General features: G+C 41.2%; 1 protein-coding gene across 2 annotated transcripts in view; it reads left to right on the top strand.

Annotated features, from left to right (window-relative positions):
* Nucleotides 1–20,746, top strand: part of SSH2 (slingshot protein phosphatase 2) — a 317,108-nt gene that overhangs the window by 127,363 nt on the left and 168,999 nt on the right. For both annotated transcript variants that reach the window (XM_077480336.1, XM_077480333.1), the window contains one exon: nucleotides 5,313–5,356. In XM_077480336.1, the coding sequence (XP_077336462.1) occupies nucleotides 5,313–5,356 (44 nt within the window). The remainder of the gene's footprint in view (nucleotides 1–5,312; nucleotides 5,357–20,746) is intronic.

Here is a 20,746-nt window from a genome sequence, read left to right as displayed (position 1 = left end):
TAGCTACTTCAAGACCACAGTATGTTTATAGTGTTACTGCTTTTAAGTTTTTCATCCTACAACTGGCCTTTTCATGAAATTGTCTGAAGAGCCACTGGAGCGCTTTCAGAAATGACAGGAGGGGATACAACCACCCTCTTCCAACCCCCCTGGTGGTGTTTCTCGAGCTCTCAAAAATGTTTTGGGGGTTCCAAGTAATTTTCTAGCAAAAAATGCTGATTTAAACTTGTAAATAAAATGTGCCAGAAAAAGCCTGGACTTCAAGTGGTTAAAGTAGAAATTTAGGCAACATATAATCACAGTCCCAATAAGTCCCTATAATATTGTTCACATTCCGCGGTCTCATTATATAGACTTTTCCAGGGCACTACTAATCTGATATAGCCAGAAGATAGAGGACCTACGGCACAGCATGCAAACTACCCCCTGGGGCCATGGCTGCCAGACTGAGCTGAAATGTGCATCTTCAGGGGAAGGTCTGTTCAGTAGGCTTTAAAGGGGGGCAAATGATGTCGTTTAACGATCTCTGAAAGTGCACTTAGCTTTAAAATTTTTATTTTATTTCTGGAGATTATAGTCACTGGGACAAATGGTGAAGAATCTCCCCAGCAGGGACATGGTGAAAAAACCTAGGTAGGGGTTCATTGAACCTGTTATGGGCAGATCACAGGGCAATGTTGGGCTCCTGCACACACTGCCGACAGCTCTGTTGCCTGTACCTCTCTATGGACTGTCATTGCAGAGCAGTAGCCAGGTTGAATGGAACTACCAACATGCTGATGAGTGTGCCCACATTTCATTCAAACTAAAAGTACATCGTTCACGGAGGATGATGGTACATGTAGTGAATGCATTCATAGGAAAATAAATGAAAGATGTAGCTGTGTGGGTGGAGCCCCACACAGCCGCCCTACTTTTAAAAAGTAACAGCGGGTGGCTAGAGAGGAACCCCGCTGTCACAATAGGATGAGAAGCAGGAGAAGGTGCAGGAGCTGGAAACGGATAGAACATGTGCCAAAGATGAACTTATTCTTTTAAAGAAAAATTTTTTTGACTTTACAAACACTTTATATTCTCTTATGTGACTGCCCATTTTACAGGCTTTCTCTATAGTTATGCCATTTTGTACTGATCTTTGGAAGGACCTCTATGAACCTTTAATGATGGCTGCTATTGTTTATGTGGAAGGTGTGGTTTTATGTCCATGGAAATGCTGCTAATAATTGCTGCGTGGCATCCTGTGACTATCTTTTCGGTGATTTCCTAATGCTTTGATATGATTACATTTATTTCAGGCTCCACTCTTACATTGCTGGAAGATAATGAAATACAATGTCTATGTAATTGTCCTATTAGATCCAATTACACACTTGATATAAATCTCGCACCCTAACTTCCTGTTTATGGCGTTTACTTTGGTTTTTGTTTTCTCATTATCCTCTGACTGTAAATTGCAGCCTGATCGTTTCCGTCACACCACAAAGGGGATTTAACACTGTCTGGCAGAGGAAATGTAGAAGCTGGCTTCATATCATTTCTTTTCATGCTTCCCCGTACCTGGCTATTGATGGAGCGGAGTACATGACTGAGTCACAGAAATCTCATAAACACACAAAAGGTGCTTATTGGCCGTTATTGTGGAGCGGTATGGGCCTGACATGGCAGGATGTATTGTGCACACCTTGTTGGTCTTCAGTATGGTTATACTGTCTTGTTGGGTCCCAATCCCTACTCCATAAAAGCCTTGGTTTCCATACACTGCACTGAGGATAGCCAAATAGCCTGAAATCGCTGTATGCAGTTTGGAATAGAGAGATCTATGACAAAGTAGTGTTTCTCAACCTTCCTTCAGTCAAGGCACCCTTTAAAATTTTGCAAAATCGTGAGGCACCCCATTCTGCAAAGTAAAAAACGAAAATGTTTTACATAGCATAACAACATCCACACATGTAGAAGACCCAACATTAGAGGGGATTTAAATGCTCATTTATCAAGCAGCAGGGAATTACCGCCTCTGAGATCTCCAGTATTGTCAGAGATCATCGCCTCTCCTGAGTGCATGTTTATGAATCGGTGTAGATGGCTTCTTTTGAAGAGTGAAGTGATGTGCAAACACTTCCAACTGTGTAGAACGCCTCCTGGTTATGCAACCTAGTGAGATTACAGTAACAGAAAATTGTCGAAAAACAGAGGCGTCTGTTTATTAAGCAGTGGTGAATTACCACCACTGAGTACGGACATTCTCAGAGGAGGCCACCCACCTCACTACCTCACACTACACCTCATATTATTAAAATAGTCTCTCAACACTAATAAAAAAAAAAATATATATATATATATATATATATATATATATACACACCCCCACTATATATACAGTATACATATTTTATATATATTTAGTGTTTCTAACCTGCTTTACTGGTTTTGCGTGCTTGTAAAAGGCAGGGCGGCTTTTTTTTTTTTACTTTCTTTGGGGGTCTCATTGAGAAAGTAGGAAGTCAATACTGTTCCTCCTCAGGTCTCTGAGGATACTCTCTTCTCTCCCCGATTGTGCACCTCTGGGCTGGAGAATGAGGTGATGAGATCACGCACCTTCATAAATTTGCACTTTTACACAATGTAGCAACATCCACACGTAAAACGCCCAACATTTAAGGTGTCGGTGATTTACTCTTCCAAAGTAAACACACCTTTGCACACTGGTACTGACTAGTATTCCAATGTTTCTCTTCTCCCTCAGTTGCTCTCCCTCACTCAGCCAATGTGACCCCAGCCCTGAGGGGGGGGGGGGGGGTGGCAAACGAGGATGCTGTGCAGGTGTCTGACGTCTTCCTTATCAACCGATGGCGATGTTGGTGGTTAGGATACTGGCGCTTTGAAGGTTGTAATGGTGCGTAATGAAAACCTGTGGCTTTGTGTAACTAAAAGGCAGGTTTGATCCACCTACTGACTTGTTTACAGTTTTTGGGCATTTTGCCAAGGCACGCACCCTGGTTGAAAAAAAGCTGCATTAGACTATGTTTGCACTATACACCAGTGATTCTGCATCCGCCTCTGGCCAGAAGCCCCGCCAATGCTCCTGAAATAAGAAATAATCCTGTTAATTTAGAGATCTATGATGAAATGAGACCAGGCTTTTCTGTGGAACGCATTAAGTAAATGTGTATAAAGATGTCCGCATTGGTGTTCTATCAGATTACTGCTATCCGTCAGATTTGTTTGGAATGTATAGCGCCATGGAACGCATGTTGGAACACATAGCACGTGTGCAGTAAGTGTTCCTTGGTTGAAACGTCACCTTTGTTACACGATCTGATGGGTAGCGGTAATCTGATAGAACAGTGTACCTCATTGCCAAAGTAATCCTAGAATTAAACTAAGACTTGGTTATCAATGAATGCGCATGAGCGAAATTATGGCCATTGCCACAGCAAAGGGCGGAAGTTTTTACAGTGCACAGATGCGGAAGACAATGGTAAAAATGGCGCCAGCTGCAGACTGGAGGCAAGGAAACCTCAATAAGCTGCCAAAAAAGTAAGAAGGGACCAAAGGAGTTTGTTTATAAGGCGGAATAATTTAAAAAGCTTTTGTGTATTTGGCTAATTTAATTTTCAGGATTTGTTTGGCTAAGTTTTACTACCACTTTAAGGTAAAAAAAAAAACCTTCTGTCTTTCGAACCACTTTAATGGACACATTTGAAAAAAAAACAAAAAAAAAAACGTCCACCCTTGTGTAAAGGATGCAAAGGACTTCATACTAATGTATTCCAAACACCCAAATTATAGGCATGAACCAAGAATTTAGAGCATACACTGTCCTAGCTATAGGACAGAGACCCTGCAGTCGTTTTATATCAATCTCCGTGAGGTACCAAGGAGAATGGCCTCCTCTGCGAATGTCAGTGTAATCAGAAGTGTTAATTCATTGCTGCTTTTATAAATGGACACCTCTGTTTCACTTATTTTCTGTTACTGTAGTCTCGCTGTATCTCACTAGATTACAGTAACGGGAGGCATTCTCCACAGTTCTAACCATTTTTAGATCACTTGACTCCTCAAAGGAGAAGCGATCTACACCGTTTCATAAACGGTCACTCATTGGAGAGCGATCACCTCTGAGAATGCCGGAGTACTTAGCAGCGGTAATGTTGGGTGTCCTATATGTGTGTATGTTGCTATGTTATGTAAAACTTATTTTTTTTTTTTTTTACATTGTAGAACGGGATGCCTTGACTGAAGAAAGGTTGAGAAGCACTGCTTTATAAGCAAAATTGTCCTATATCAGGAGAGAATGTAACAAATTGGCTATTCTCTGGTGACTCCTCGTAATTTAGTATCTGTCAGTTTGTGGTCTGCTTATCTCCTTGGGGTTTTCCGATTTATTCCTCCAATCTGAATGGCGGTAACTATTCAAAGCACTATTAAAGAGGACCTTCAATGCCTTTTAACTTTGCCCCCATCCCTTAGCACCACCAACTTTGTTACTCTGGCACACGCACAGATGTGCCTAAGGGCCCTGCCCAGCCTCTGTGTTGCGGCAGAGCCCTACTGCACACTTGCACGTTTAGAACCTACATACCTACTCTTTCCTTGCGCAAATGCAGATGTGCCTCAGGCCCATCATGTGCAGAATTTGTGGGGTGAATGTTATTCTCACCCAGGTGAAATAGATGGAAATGCTGCACATAAAATCTATGAAGTTAAGAGAAAAAAATGTGAGAAGGAGGTGGTGTCGGGGAAAGTATTTATTTAGGTTGAAGGTCCTTTTTAAGGAGCAGCACAGACAAGCCCAGTAGATATCATTTATAAAGCATTGGTTATATTTTCTAAAGCTACAGACAAGGAAATAAATGCACTTTTGTAATTTTATTGTTTTGTTGTAAGAAAGGAAAATGTGCAGTGAATTGTGTGGTTGTCTTTTGTTTACTGCACAATGGAGGAGAGTATTTCTTTTTAAAAAGCCGCTTTGCACTTTGTTCTTGAAGTACGAAACCTCCGCAGGAGAGCACAATTCCTCCCTGGTGGATTTAATTTGGTACTTTTGATATGTATTTGTCATAAGTGGACTAGGTACATTGGTAATGAAAATCACTGAATTTCTGGTTCATGGAAGTTATTAATCCTTTTTCTAATTTTTCGATTTGTTGGCTTTTTTTTATTTTTTTATTTGAGCTCGCTCAGTAATGCGTGTTGTCAGGGAGGACGCCTCTCCTGCCACACCATTCCATTAACAGTGGATAATTGGCAGTTTATGAGAAAATTTTGTCATATTGGAAAATTCTAATCATGTGTTTTTATCCATTTTACAGGAAGCAGACAGTGGGGAGGAAGAATGCCGATCACAGCCCAGAAGGTAAGATGCTCTTGTTTAATTTACAGCTATACAAGTTTCATGCACATAACAGGTTTTTATTTTTATTTTTTTATATATATATATATTTTTTTTATTATTAAAAGTGTTAACTCAACTCCAAAAATCCTAAAGTTGAGCTTCGACTCTAAGGGGTGCATTTATAAAAAAAAATTGCATAACCATTCATCCATAGACTATGCAGGTAAAATTTTCTTTTCTGTGAATAAGGCAAAAGCAAATATTTAGGCAATGTTCTCTGCAGATCAATAATGTGCATTTAGAAGATATTGCATTATGGCTGCTATATATAGAGGTGACTAGTATGCGTATTTTCTTTTAATAGCACCATCTATTGGCCATAATGTTCTATTTTTCCCATTCATATCATCTTTAGAGCCGGTTCACACAGGGGCGTCTCAGATGCGACTTCAGGTCACCTCAGGTCGGACAACATGTAAAGATCAATGTAAGTGAATGAGAGCCGTCTTAATGCACACTACTGAAGTCGCTCCGACTTCAGCAAAGGTTCCTGTACTACTTCAATCCGACTTGTAAGCGACTGGTACCCGTTGATTTCAATGGAGGTCGCCTACAAGTCAGATCTCCGTCTATACGGAGGCGACTCTCATGGAATTATCAGCTCTCAAGAGGGAACTCCACGGCAAATTTATTTAAAAAAAATTTGCCATGGGTTCCCCCTCCGAGAGCATACCAAGCCCTTAGGTCTGGTATGTATTCTAACGGGAACCCCCTATGGCGAAAAAACGGCGTGGGGTCCCTCCCAGATCCATACCAGACCCTTATCCGAGCACGCTGGCCGGCCAGGAAAGGGGGTGGGGACGAGCGAGCGCCCCCCCCCCTCCTGAGCCGTACCAGGCCGCGTGCCTTCAACATGGGGGTTGCCTTGGGGAGGGGGGGGCAGCGCAGCCCCCCCATCCCAAAGCACCTTGTCCCCATGTTGATGAGGACAAGGGCCTCTTCCCGACAACCCTGGCCGTTGGTTGTCGGGGTCTGCGGGCGGGGGGCTTATCGGAATCCGGGAGCCCCCTTTAATAAGGGGGCCCCCAGATCCTGTCCCCCCACCCTATGTGAATGAGTATGGGGTACAATGTACCCCTACCCATTCACCTGTGAAAAAAAATGTACAAAAAAAAAACACAACACACAAGGGTTAAAATAGTTTATTGCACAGCTCCGGGGGTCTTGGGGGGGTCTTCTCGCCGGACTCCTCCACTATCTTCTGCTCTTTTGCTAGCTCTTAAACTAGCGGAGGAGCCCGGCTTTCTTCTTCGCCGCCGCCCGCTTCTTCCGACTGCTTCGGGGGTCTTGTCCCCCTCTTCAGTTCTTCTTGCCGGACCACCGTGCCTTCTTCTAGCTCTTTTACAAGCGGTGGCCCGGTCTTCTGTCGCTGCTGCCGTCGCCGTCTTCTGTTCTTCTCTTCAGGAGATGTTGCCACGTCGCTGTCTCCGCTCACAATGACGGGGACGCGGCGTGCGGCGCCTTATATAGGGACATCCCGGATGATGTCCCCGCCCATTATGTCACAGTCCCAGAGGATGCTGGGACTGTGACATCATAATGGGCGGGGACATCATCCGGTGATGTCCCTATATAAGTTGCCGCACACCGCGTGTTCTGTCATAGTGAGCAGAGACAGCGATGAGGCAACATCTTCAGAATAGAAGAACAGAAGAGCAGAAGACGGCCGCGGCGACAGAAGACCGGGTCACCGCTTATAAAAGAGCTAGAAGAAGGCACGGTGGCCCGGCAAGAAGAACCGAAGATGGAGACAAGACCCCCGAAGTCGGAAGAAGAGGGCGGCGGGGAAGAATAATGCCGGGCTCCTCCGCTAGTAAAAGAGCTAGCAGAAGATAGCGGAGGAGTCTGGCGAGAAGACCCCTCATGACTGAAGACCCCCGGAGCTGTGCAATAAACTATTTTAACCCTTGTGTGTTGTGTTTTTTTTGTACATTTTTTTCACAGGTGAATGGGTAGGGGTACATTGTACCCCATACTCATTCACATAGGGTGGGGGGCCGGGATCTGGGGGCCCCCTTATTAAAGGGGGCTCCCGGATTCCGATAAACCCCCGCCCGAAGACCCTGACAACCAACGGTCAGGGTTGTCTGGAATAGGCCCTTGTCCTCATTAACATGGGGACAAGGTGCTTTGGGGTGGGGGGGGGGGGCGCGTGTTCATGTCGTCTCCAAGTTGCCTAACAAAGTCGTCCTGGAAGTCATGTCGTCCCTGTGTGAACTGGCTCTTAAGTGATATTACAGTTTATTTTTTATTTATTTTAGTTTTTTCACTTAAAATAAGAAAATGTTATACTTACCTGTTCTGTGCAAGTGTATTGCACAGAGTGGCCCTGAATCTCCTACTCTATGGTCCCCTACTGATGATCTTGAATTCCCCTCTTCTGTGTGTACCATCCTAGCAAGCTGTTCCTGAGCAGACACACACAGCCAGGTTCAGCTCTGCTTCTTCTTCGCTGTATTTGGCTGACAGCAGCAGGAGCCAACGGTTGTCTGTGTATTGGAAGGTTTTTTACTTTAATATAGGTAATACATTAAGGTAAAAAAAAAAAACCTTAAAACTTTAGAACCACTTTAATTAGCAGAGAATATAACCTGAGATTGCTGTAAAGAACTTGTATGTAGTTTTGATGGACAATCAGCTAAGAATTTTTGTTATAAAAACACCCATAAGAATTGGGCTGGATTCACACTATAACATTACAAAAAAATCAGCATTTTGCACTTATCCTTAAAGGGGTTGTAAACCCTTGAGGTTATTCACCTTACTGCATTATATGCATTAAGGTGAAAAACCTTGTGTAGTGCAGCAGCCCCCCTTTTATTTACCTGAACCCGATCGTTCCAGCTCCAGCCACTGTCATTGGATAGATTGATAACAGCAGAAACCATTGGCTCCTGCTGCTGTCAATCAAATCCAGTGACACAGGAGCTGGGGTGTGGGGCCGAGTCCTGCTGTCTGTGTCAATGGATGCAGCAGGACTTGGGAGCACGAGTGCCCCCATGGAATGAGGCTTTCCGTAGAGGCATTGGAGAAGTGGAAGAGCCAGGAGCACTACTGAGGGACCCAAGAAGAGGAGGATCGAGGCCACTCTGTGCAAAAAGTATCACATTTTTTTATTTAAAAGAAAAGCAAACCTTTACAACCCTTTTTAATGCATGTTTTACTCTGTGCATTACCTTTCTGGGGCAGGAAAGTGCATATCGGGACCCATCAATAGAGTGATAGATGTAATCTGATGAAAACATGTATATGTGTGTTTAAATTTGCTTTAAACTGATGGTGAAGGAATACTCCCCCAAACCAGTACCCCCTCTGCAGAAGCAGCGGTCAGGGGTTTTCACATGGTGTGGCTGATGCTTTTTTTTTGTGGCAGAAATTATACTCCATCACTTTCAGCAGGCGTAGCGCCAGCCAAATGCAACCCATTCAAGTGAATGGAGCTGCTCAGAAGTTCCCTGCAACTGCAGATCGCTCTTCAGAGACCAAAGTCAGGTTAAAGTGTTACTAAACCGAGGACCATGCATTCACTTTATCTGGTCTCCCACAGTACACATGGCATGTAAATGCAATTATTTTAGTAAATATAAACTGCTAAATACTTTTTCTCATCAGCAGTATATAGCAGTCTTGTGACTTCTATCAGTATCCAGCCAAATGCTGGTTATAGCTTCTAGGAGGAGTTTCTATGAGACTGCAATACCCCTGACCCTCTGGACAGTGCAGATTGCCCCTGTGCTGATCACGTGGAGCCTCCCAAGAAAAAAAACCTCTAGCAATACACACCAACTGAGCATGTGCAGCCTGACTCCATAGACTCTGTTATCAGGAAAATAACAGGGTACAGTGGAAGGAGGGGAGAATCAGAAAAGCCAAGTTTAAACAGCTTTTTTTTTACACAATGCAAAGGATTAACTCCTTAGACTGATTTTACTGTTGTGGGTTTAGTAACACTTTAACAAGCCCTGCAAAAGAAAGTCAGCAATGGCAGCTTTGATGATAGTGTTGTCCTGGGTCCTTTTTGAAGAAGTAAAAATGCAAACTAGAGAGTTGGAGATCTGTAGAACCATGTATTGGGACAGTGCTAACATTGGTCTCAGATACTGTATGCTGATTTATTTCCTTTTTTTCAATTTCTGCCCAGTTCCTGAGTTTATAACCCTGAGACAATTTGTATGTAGGAGTCCCAGTGTATCTTTTTATCTTTAATTTACACATTGTTGCTTGCTTCATCAACTGTATGTGCAACAGGAAATTGCAACACCTATATCTTACAGGCACCTGTGTGAAATGTCAGTGCGATTCATTTAAGTGTAATCATAAGCCACTTTTGTTATTGGATGGTGACAAGACACTTCCTGTAACTTTATTACATTTAAGGGGGATTTATTACCACCTTCATTTTAATGTTAGACACCAGAGTGGTTAACTTTTTCCTGTACTCCCCGATAATCCTTGGTACTGCCAGATACACATTTCTACTATTTCCTTCTTCAGTGCTTAGTTTTAACCATAATAAATACATAGCTAGAAGATATGTTTGAATTATAAAATAATACATCCATCACCGGTCACTATAAGGATAATGTATAAAAATTGTAGCTAAAGTGGCTTATTACCACTTTGTTCTACAATTCCTTGCTTTAGCGTCTTTAGATGAGCTGCATTGTTTAAAAAAAAAAAAAAGCGTCATGGAATTCCAAGCTAGCCAGAATTGAATTTTTGGAATTGGCAATAAATCAACAATCTTTGGAAATACAAAGGAGAAGTTTTGAAGATTGTTCTTCTTATACGAACAAACTAAATTTTAACTTTCTGTCCAAAACCTCATGCTTGGAAAACTTTAATCCAGAAGTAGAACATTTGTTATCAATATTATAACTATATTGTATTCAGGTGTATTGAAGCGTATTTTAATAAACGCCGAATATCCAGTATTGATGTTAGAATTGGGCAGATTGGCATGCCAAAAGAAATATACAAAATTTGTTGATTCTGTGATGATATCATCGAATGCATTGACTGACTGACAATTTTTCTGAATCCTCATACAAATGTTTGAGTGAAAGTCTACGGGTATATGACTAGTTTTAAAGTGAACTTGCCAGGTCTTTCAAACTGTGAAAGACTTTAGCAATGTTCATTCCTGTATGCCCAACTAGAACCTCTATTCACAGGCTAGGAGGACTATATACTTGTACAAGTTGGCACAAAGCCCAATGCTATGCATTACAACAGTCAGTTAACAGTCAGACCTGAGAAGACGATGAAGGTCTCGGCAATGGCAGGGTCCGTATTTCTCCAAGATACCCAAGAAAACTCTTAAAAGTAATGTATAGTGCTTTTGTGCATACTTTCTCTAATATGGTAAAAGACCATGAAAAAAATAGTAGAGAGGTGAACAATATTGCATATTTAAAATCTAGTACCTGTAGCTTTTTCAATGTGTGATGACCGAATTCTCATGATTGTGAAAAAAGCCAAGGGCCACTCTTGGCTCCCAGTGATGATATAGTCACATTGGCTTCAGTCATTTGCATTGTTGCATTAACCGATTCAGCCCCAGAAGATTTTAGCCCTTCCTGACCAGAGCACTTTTTGTGATTCGGCACTGCGTCTCTTTAACTGACAATTGCACGTTCTTGCGATGTTGCACCCAAACAAAATTAATGTCCTTTTCCCCCACAAATAGAGCTTTCTTTTGGTGGTATTTGCGACAATTTTGACAAAAACAATATTTTTTACTTTTTGCCATAGTAAATATCCCCCCAAAATATATAAAAACTATTTTTTCCCCTCAGTTTAGGCCGATATGTATTCTACATATTTTTGGTAAAAAAAATTGCACAAAAAAAATAGATGCACGCAGGGCATCTGATCCAATAAAATCTGCTAAAAATAGACTATCGTAATATGTTTGACATCCGTCCAGCGGATCGGATTGGAATGGAAACGGATATGCAATCCTTTTTCCATCCAACCGCCCCATAGAGGAGAGAGGGCTGTGTCCATATCTGCTCTGAATAGATGACCTGTCATCTGCTTGGATGGGTCCACTCCATCTGAAAGGGGGCTTACATTTACAGGAACATTTTGTTCGGTATGGTTTTTAATAAATTATGGAAGTAAAACCAGAACACCTCTTGAAAACCTGGGAGAGAACATATAAACTCCCGATGCGATTTGAACCAGGGAGACTCAATAAAAGCCTGGGGTGGTGCTTCCAGCATAGTTCATGGAGGAATGCTGTGGGCCGTGTACATCCTGTATACAACTTTCAGTGCAGACAATGGGGGTCCCAGCTTGATTTACTCTCTCTCCGTCATTGCCGATGCATCCTCTGTGAAATCCCAATGTGTCTGCTGTTACACAATCAAAATGAACTTCTTCTTCAAGAATATGTTCTTAGGCAATCAAAAAAATTAGTTTTATGTTCATGTTGTCTAGTTAATATTTCCTTTTTTCCCGTCTGGGTTATTTGAAGAAGTAGCAGCTCTGAGGTGTGATTGTGTTATCGGTACAAACTGTGCCAGACCACAAGACATCTTGCACAACAACACCATTTCCTGAAGTGCTGCAAAATCCCACAACCGTTTTTTTTCTTTTATTTTTCTTGTTTTTTTTTTTTGTTTTTTTTAATGCCAGGTGTTAAATTGCAATTAACGTAATGTTTTACATCTAAAAGTAGATGAGCCACAGTGTGCCCAAATTCCTATTTTACACCATTTTGCCAAATTATACAGTACCAATGTATTACAAGGCCATTGTGCATTTACATTTTTGGGTTAAACACTTAAACAGAAATATTTTTTGCTTTTATGGACTCTGGTCCCTTCCTTATTTTTTTTATAAGGGAAATATTACCAAATTTGTTGAAGAGCCTTTACATTGAAAGTAGTAGAGCAAAGCCATGTTGGAGAGTTGTGTGTGTGTGTATATTATAATATATAATATTACACTAGCTTTTAATAGTACAAGTGTTGCCTGACCTTTTTCTAAAGCTGGGGCACTAGGGGTACATCATGACCGATTGAACCTTAGAACGTTCTAGTTCAGTGATTCAGTTGATTAAAGTGCTATTTTTTCTAATAACTGGTTTATACTCACCTGCTCTGTCCAATGGTTTTGCATAGAGCAGCCCTGATCCTCCCCCTCTGGGGTCTCCCTGTTGGCACTTCTGACTCCTCCTTTTTTCCGTGTGCCACCATAGGAAGCCACTTCCTATGGTGACACACCTGCAAGTTAGATTCTGAGCCATGCTCTCATCTACACAGACAGCGAGGCTCACCCCCCCCCCCCCCCCGCCCCCCAATTGGTGGAGATGCCAAAAGTCGGAGGAGGTTCTGGGATGCTATGTGTAATACCTTTGCACAGAGTATGTAAGTATAATATGTTGTTTAAACCATTATGTTTTTTTTTGTATTTTTTCTTTCCTACCAACTTTAAATTGTACCATACTCAAAACCAGATGCTCTATAAATGCTATATAGACTAACATTTGTGGGCACCTAACGATTACCCCTAAATTAGCTTGTTGGACATTCTTTCCAATACTATGGGCATTAACATGGCAATACTATAACAGGTTCTACTGTTTTTGGAAAGCTTTCTATGAGATTTTGGTGTGTCTGTGGCAATATAAGCCTATCTGCCAAAAGAGCATTGTTGAGATCATGTATGGATGTTAGCTGAGAATACTTGGTTGGCAATCGGTGTTCCACTTTAAAGGGTCAAGGGTGTTAACTTTGGTTGAGATCACGGCTCTGTACAGGCCTCTCAAATTCCTCAACAATCTTGTTTTGGAGGGGGTGTCTACCTACTTTTGAACATATAGTGTAAAATATTGGGTTTGTTTTGTTTTTGGTCATGCTGTATTTAAATGCCTGTATCTAAAAGAATTGTTGGTCTTTCTAAAGCCTCATACACACGATAGGACTTTGTACAAAGTTTCCCTTCGATTTTTGTACAAGGGGGGTCGGCTGAGAACTTGTATTGCATACACACGGCAGGACTTTTTCAGCCAACTTTCACCAAATCACATGGTTTTTCTGCTCTTTACCGCCACCTTTGGTCGACTTCTGTATTGTTGTCTGATCTTTTGCATTGGTTCTGAGCATGCGTGTTTGTACTTTGTACAAAAGTCCTATGGTTTTCTGTACACACGATCAGACTTTGCTCCATCGGACTTTTGTTGCCAGAAAGTTTGTCCGTTCGCACAGCCAACAAAAGTCAAATGAAAACCGAAAAAGTTTGTCCAATGGAGCGTACACACAGTCGGATGTTGCCTTAAAACGGCTAATTTGCATGTTTGTTGTCAAAAAGTCTGATCGTGTGTATGGGCCTTTAGGATGATCTGTAGAGCAAAGCACAAAGCGTGCCCAGACTGAGGTCTGAACTGCTTTATTTATTATTTATTTAAGTGCCTGCCAGTTCTGCTGTACTACTTCTTTTGATGGTTCCACACAATTTATACAAATCATGACTGGTATCAATACTTTTTTGTGTATTGTACGAAAATGTAATAAGTTTGAACTTCAAAAAAAATCGTTATTTAAATTACATTAAAAACAGAATTTATTTTTAATAAATAATAGTCAATAAAAATACCCTGGTGATATTCTGTGATCAGAATATGAAATATATTGAATTGTATGAGTAATTTATGACCTCAAAAAGGTTTTTTTTTTTTTTTTTTTTTTTTTTGGCATGATCTAGGGCAGGATTCTTTATGTGACATTTTAATTAAAATAAAATGGTGAAGTTCTCCTTGGAAATCTGAGTCAAGAGATGTCCTGGGATATGTCTGTATGTTTTGTGGGACATTTTCACCTGTGTGAACAGGTCCCAAAGCTTATCTTGCATTACTCCTTATATCATGTGTTATCCTTTTTCCCATTTAAGTTTTCAAAGAGGAAATCCCAGTTTCCTTGTAAAAGTCCAATGAAATCTTTAGTCATTAATTGCCTTTTTGTTTTTTTGTTTCTTCTGTAAGTGGCTTTTCCTACATCCTAAATACTTTTGATGCTCCAGCAGTATTTACTGTCAATCCTAGGAGGGTGGGAATGAGTCTGGGAAAACCAGCAGGCAGCTGAATCAGGATGGGATGATGGCACCAATTTTTCTCCAGCATAATTGGTAACTGAAAAACAGAAAAAAATGTGTGTACATTTTGAGGTGTTACACTTTTTTTTTTTTTTTTTTAAATGTGTTACTTATGGATACAGAAAAAGGGGAGCCATATTGGGGGGTTACCCGTGATATGAGTGTTAAGTCTTCAGAAGAAAAAAAACTTGAGACCATAGCACTAAAAACTCTCAGAAATGCTGACAGAAAATTCTTAGTCAAAGTAGCCACTATATATTCCGGACTGGTTGAGGGCCAGATGTGGCCCTTAGCTTGCCTGGGTCTGGCCCTTGAGGCCCTATTCCTCCTACTGACGCCAATGATGAGGCACCATTGCTTTCACGGACACAAACAATGGGGCACTTTTCTTTCCGGTGATACCAATGATGGGGCATCATTCCTCCCACGGACACTAGAGATGGGGTACTACTCTTCCCACTGACACCAATGATGGTGCATCATTCATGCCACTAATACCAATGATGGGACATTATTCCTCCTCCTACTGACCACATATTTTTATTTAATTTTTTTAGTTCTGACCACCAAACGTGAGACATTGTGGACTCCCATCAATGCTGGGGCATTTTCTATCCCCATTGGTTACAGTCTGGCCCTCCTAAAATCTGAAAGGCAGGAAACTGGCCCTTTGTCTAGGAAGTTTGGAGATCCCTTATGTAGACGATGCTGCCCTTTTTAAGACTGGGCAATCTTCTAACTGTACAAACAAAACAAAGGGCACAAATGGCTAGTGCATTAGCCACAGCACTTTATTAAAAGATGGAAAATGTATATAATAACAAAAGAATGGTAAATGGCAGCATTGTAAAATGTCCAAGAACTCAAAGGTCAGCCCTACAATGAAACTCTTATGGTTCGAATGGATGTCCTAAAGCCAACTGATGCGTTTTGGGGGACATGCCTCTTTTTTTCCTCAGAGCAATCCTCTGTTTGTACATGATGGGAGTCTGCAGCTGATTGTTCAATTTGTATGAAATGTGTCACCAGCATGACTTTAGTGCAGTAAACACGGTCCCCATGTGTGTGTCATACTGTGAGATGGGGTGTTCCTGATACAGTATTCAACAATGTAATTGTTTGAGAAATTAAATTGTATCTAAACTCGTAACCAAAATGTAAAATTTTGCATATTGCTAGTGCTTGGTGTGATGGCTGCTTGTTTCTTTTTCCAAGCCTCTTTTGGTTTTATTTCCACCAGGTACACATGCAAATAACAAACGTACTGTCCCTGAGTTGCTACCTCACTCTTCCACTGTATCAGTGGAGGGAGCCATGGTGGTCACCTTGGAGTGCTATTTTGATATGGACTACAGGCATGTCTATATCTCCATCTAAATTACATGAATAAGGCAATTGGTAGTATACAGAAGATGGCTAGATACAGCTCCTAAGTGAAAGGTTCACTGCATTTCTGGTAGGACCAACAAGTTATTTCTTTGTTTGCTAAAAATGCTCTAAGCTTGAAAAAACAAAAAATAATGTAGCTACTACATCTAAGGACTATAATCTGAAATATTATAATTCAGGTTATTTAAAAAAAAAAAATGCATACTAGCTCATTATGTGCCTGTCCTTTTGTAAATATCTCCTAAACCGTATAGGTTTAGGAGATATTTCTTGGACCTAAGGGTAAGCCTTAATCTAGGATTACCTGTAGGTCAAAGTGGTTTGTAAGGGTTTACAACCACTTTAAGGGCCCACTCACACAAGCAGGTGCGTATTGTGCTGTGCACCATGTGTACCCACTGGCATGGGCTGGGAAGAAGCGGTGCATTGTTACAGGGCATCACTCCGTTTTACCCATTTACCTAAAGATCCCAACAGTGTCTGTCCTACATGGGTAGTGATTTGGACCCCCTCTGTATAAAAAGACACCTTGATCATGGTTCTGAAGCAAGACATGGCAGCGTTTCTGTTGGTGCTGTACTTGTCAGTATTATGGACTTTATTATTTTTTAGTAGGCTCCAACAAATATTCTGTGTTTTTGCCCTGGTCAGTTTGCCATTTATATTTGCGCTTGTGTAGTTTCTGCCTCCATTCTGTAATGAACATCAAACACGTAGAAATGGGTTTTCTCATCTAAGGGCTATTTGTGCCTTGGAGAAAATACTTAGTGTGCATGTATTAACAAGCATACTTTGCGTTTGTTTAGTTACTTCCTTGTAGTAGAAATAGAATAAAATTTTAGTTTTTTTTGATGACTCATTATGTTGCCCCAAGCAGTTTACCTAAAGACATTGACCAATTTGCTTGTGAAATTGTGAAATGTAGGTGAGAAGGGGTAGAATTCTCTTCAGGAAAAAAAAAAACATCTTCGGATGTGAAAATCACGTCTACATACAATTTTTTTTTTTCTATTTTGAGTGTCATCTGGATTTTCCAAAAAAAGCATAGTCACTTCCGTGTCCAAATACATAGAAATGTAAACCATTGCTAAACTAGTCAAATAGCTAGTATCTGTCCAACATGTTGTGACTCCATAGTGGTGACTGATTATCTCACTGCAAGTCTACCTGACAGGGTGAGGTTATTTTACTAAAACTGGAAAGTGAAAAATCTGGTGCAGCTGTGCATGGTAGCCAATCGGCTTCTAACTTCAGGCTTCATGTACACCCTGCCTAATTTTTACCGCAGCCATGAGAAAATGCAAAATGCTGCAGAATTGCACTATGGTTTTGCTGCCTTTTGCGTTTTCCCATGGCTGGCGGTCAAAATGCTCCTATCCTGAATGCGATGCTTCTGCGTTCAGGAGAGGAAGGTTGAACCTCACCCAACCGCAGCAGCTCCTAAACGCTGCTAAAAGCCTTGGTGTACATTGACAGACAGGCTTTTATGGAGGAGTTGAGTTTAGGAGCTTTTGGCGTCCCCCCCCCCCCCCCCCCCTCAAAGCTCCTAAACTCAAGTTTAGGAACTGCTAGTGTACATGAAACCTAAGCTTGTTCAATTAAAAGGGTTGTAAAGTCTCATGGCTTTTCACCTTAAAGTGGATGTAAACCCTCTCCTATACCCAGTGAATTGAAGAGATTAAACAAATCTCTCTACATACGTTTTTCATGTATCTCTGCTGTCTTCAGCTTGCTATATTCTTTAGAAAGTGAACACTGTGTTAGAAAATGTTTTCTTCCTGTTCAGCACTGGGTGTGAAGTCTTGGCATACACTGTGTGACAGCTGATTGGAGGAAAGACGCACACGCCCCCCACATAGGCAGAGGAAGGAAGGAATGTGCAGTGAATAGACCAGCTCTCTGCTAATTAAAGCACCTACCCCGACACAAAATTCAGGCTGGTTTTATCTCGGCTGTTGGAAGTCATCATGCTGATAACAGAAGAACGGAGCAGGAGAAAGCCACAAGACTTAGGGCTTTGGAGAGAGATAAGAAACCACTGCAGATATGTGCTTAGGCCAAGATTCAGGAATCAGATTTACATCCACTTTAATGCATTAAGGTGAAAAACCTTCTGTGCTACAGCTGCCCCCAGAGCCCCTCCCCCTTTTCTTACCTTAATCCGATTGTCCCAGCGATGTGCACGAGCCCAGAGACTTCAGCCACTGTCTCTGGTCCTCCTTGGATAGATTGATAGCAGCAGGAGCCAATGTCAAACAAATCCAGTGACACGGGAGCGGGGCCGAGTTCCGCTGTCTGTGTTAATGGATGCAGCAGCAGGACTCTAACGCGCCCGCATGGGGGCCCCCAGGGAAGGCGGCTCTCCATGGGGGCGCCCGATGGAGGAGCCAGGAGTGCCGCTGGTTAAATAACAAACAAACCTTTACAATCACTTTAGCTTTGACAAAGAAAAACCTGGATGCAGTTTCCATGCAGAGCTGCGTTAGATTTGGAACTCTCCAATTTTAGTAATTTAACCCCAGTCTGTCTTATTGACAGCAATCGACTGTCAGTCTCTTATCATATGAGACCCCCAGTGATCCTGGCAGCTGTAGACTCTAATCGCAATAAAGTTTGCCATACATTATACATTTATTTATTTTTTATAACGGCCTAGGTGTTCAACTCAATTGGAAATTGGGAGAAGAGTGCATTTCTGACAAACAAGTATTTTCCTTGCAAGTGTATACAAGGGATATAAGATGGGGCCAATGTTGCATGTATTGCAGAAAGTACTGCGTACGCCTTTTGGCTTTGACATTCGCTTTAAATTACATGGCGCAGAGAGAACAGCCAAACATTTTGACCTTTTTATTATTATTTTTTTTTTTTGATTTATTATTATTATTATTATTATTATTGTTATCCAGGATTTATATAGCATCGGCATTTTACGCAGCGCTTTACAACATGAGGGTAGACCATACAATTACAATATAATTTTAATACAGTAGGAATCAAAGCCATGCTCATTGGAGCTTACAATCTAAGATTTAAACGTTTTGCTTTATTTTTTCACCACCATGTATTCATACAAAATCTAATACTACTTCAGCTGGTATAGTCAGCGGCCTTTTCATAAAATATGCAATGACTGCCCAATCAACAAATTTTTCACAAATTGCCAGTTTACATGATAAGCCTTAATCCTTCCCATGCTGAAATGGACTTTGCTGCTTCTACTACCTATGTATAGCAAAAAAAGATTTATTGTTTTGTTAAAGGTAGTTATCAGTGGCGTCTCACTGTTATCTTTGCTTAGGTTTTATATGACCTGGGAACAGCCTTTTAATTGATGGCATGTAAAAGGTACTTTTTGACTTGAAATAATAACTGACTTATACCTTTTTGATCAATGCGAATTTAAAGCCGAACTCCAGGATAAGAAAATATTGTCTGAATGCAAAGGTCAAGTGAGTCTTGTCTGAATTGTTGATGTGCTTTGTGTATTTTTTTCCTGATCTGTGCAGTAATCCAGAGCTTTGTGCTGGATCTTCCTACAATAAAGACTGGTCTCTGCTGCTCTCTCTCCTTGTGCTGGCTGACTGGGTCTTGTCTCCACCCCCTCCTGTACTTTCTGCAGGCAGTCTGTAGTAGGCGAGTCTGCTAGGCCCCTCCCACAGCTGTGGGTTGCACAGGCAATGCACAGCATTGATGTCATCACTACATTAACAAATTAGGATGAAAACATGACCTGTCTAAATATGTAAAAATCTGTATCACAGTAAGAATGGGACCAGCTGTAACTAAATTGCCAGTGTTCAGTCACCTCCATTGGAGTACCTGAAAGTCAACGGCAAATTTATGTTTATGTATTTAATTTTAAGCCACGTATGGTGGTCCCTGTTCAGCATTCCCGTTTTGAATAGGACTGTTAGAAAATGTTTCTCGATCAGCGACTGCAGCCAATAATCAGTGTATCCTGACAGTGGAGAATTTTTTTTCTTTTTTATGCTGGCCCCAGGTTATAGACCACATTGTCCTGTTAAAACGATAGAAATAATTGCTCAATGACAGTGAAACCTTTAAACGTAATTAACAGCGACTCCCTATGATCTATTTTATAATAATCACTATATTTTATCGGGAGATGGAAAGCATAGCCATTGTTTTTTTTGCGTGATTTCTATAAAATTGCGTTAATCACGTATAATCACGCATACGTGAAACAAGCTGGCCATGGATGGTTCGAATCTCGGCCAGTTAGGCAGGGACCAGGTGGGATTTGAACCAGCTATGGGCAGGCTGAATGCACCAAATTCGATCCATCAATTGACTTGGGTACAACTTAGGGATTCACCGATATATCGGCGGACAGAAATAAGGTTATCAGCCTCTTGCCAATAGAAAAAAAGGTGGCGATAATGGCTGCCAGAAAACACAAGTGTTTTTTTGTTTTTTTTAACCACGTTTTATGGTGCATTTTTCATAGGTCATGTAACCCAAAAACCGAATCAAAAATGCAACATAGGGGTGCGTTTTTTTTTTAAAATGCATTTTTGAAGCGTTTTCAATCTATTTCAATTCCAGTTCACACATTGGCAGTGTGATCTAACCTGTGATTCAGAAATGCGGTTTCCATGTGAGACTCTCTAATCTCTGTGTGGAAAATCGGATTGCAAAATGCACACACACATATTATAAATGCCCACAATAGGAATACATTCTATTTCACTTGTCATGCGAAATTGCATCACAACCACTCTGATCACATCTCACATCTGACCGAAAATGCGGCAAGTGGAATTTTTAACACCGCAATGGAAGCGCGAAAGTGTGAAGACATAAATTCAAGGGGATGCGTTTTTCTTGAGCTTTTCTTGC

This window comes from Lithobates pipiens, unplaced genomic scaffold (assembly GCF_037356315.1).
Source record: "Lithobates pipiens isolate NorthernLeopardFrog02 unplaced genomic scaffold, aLitPip1_a1.2 Scaffold_16, whole genome shotgun sequence".
NCBI classification, from domain to species: domain Eukaryota; kingdom Metazoa; phylum Chordata; class Amphibia; order Anura; family Ranidae; genus Lithobates; species Lithobates pipiens.
This window is presented reverse-complemented; position numbering and strand designations above follow the sequence as displayed.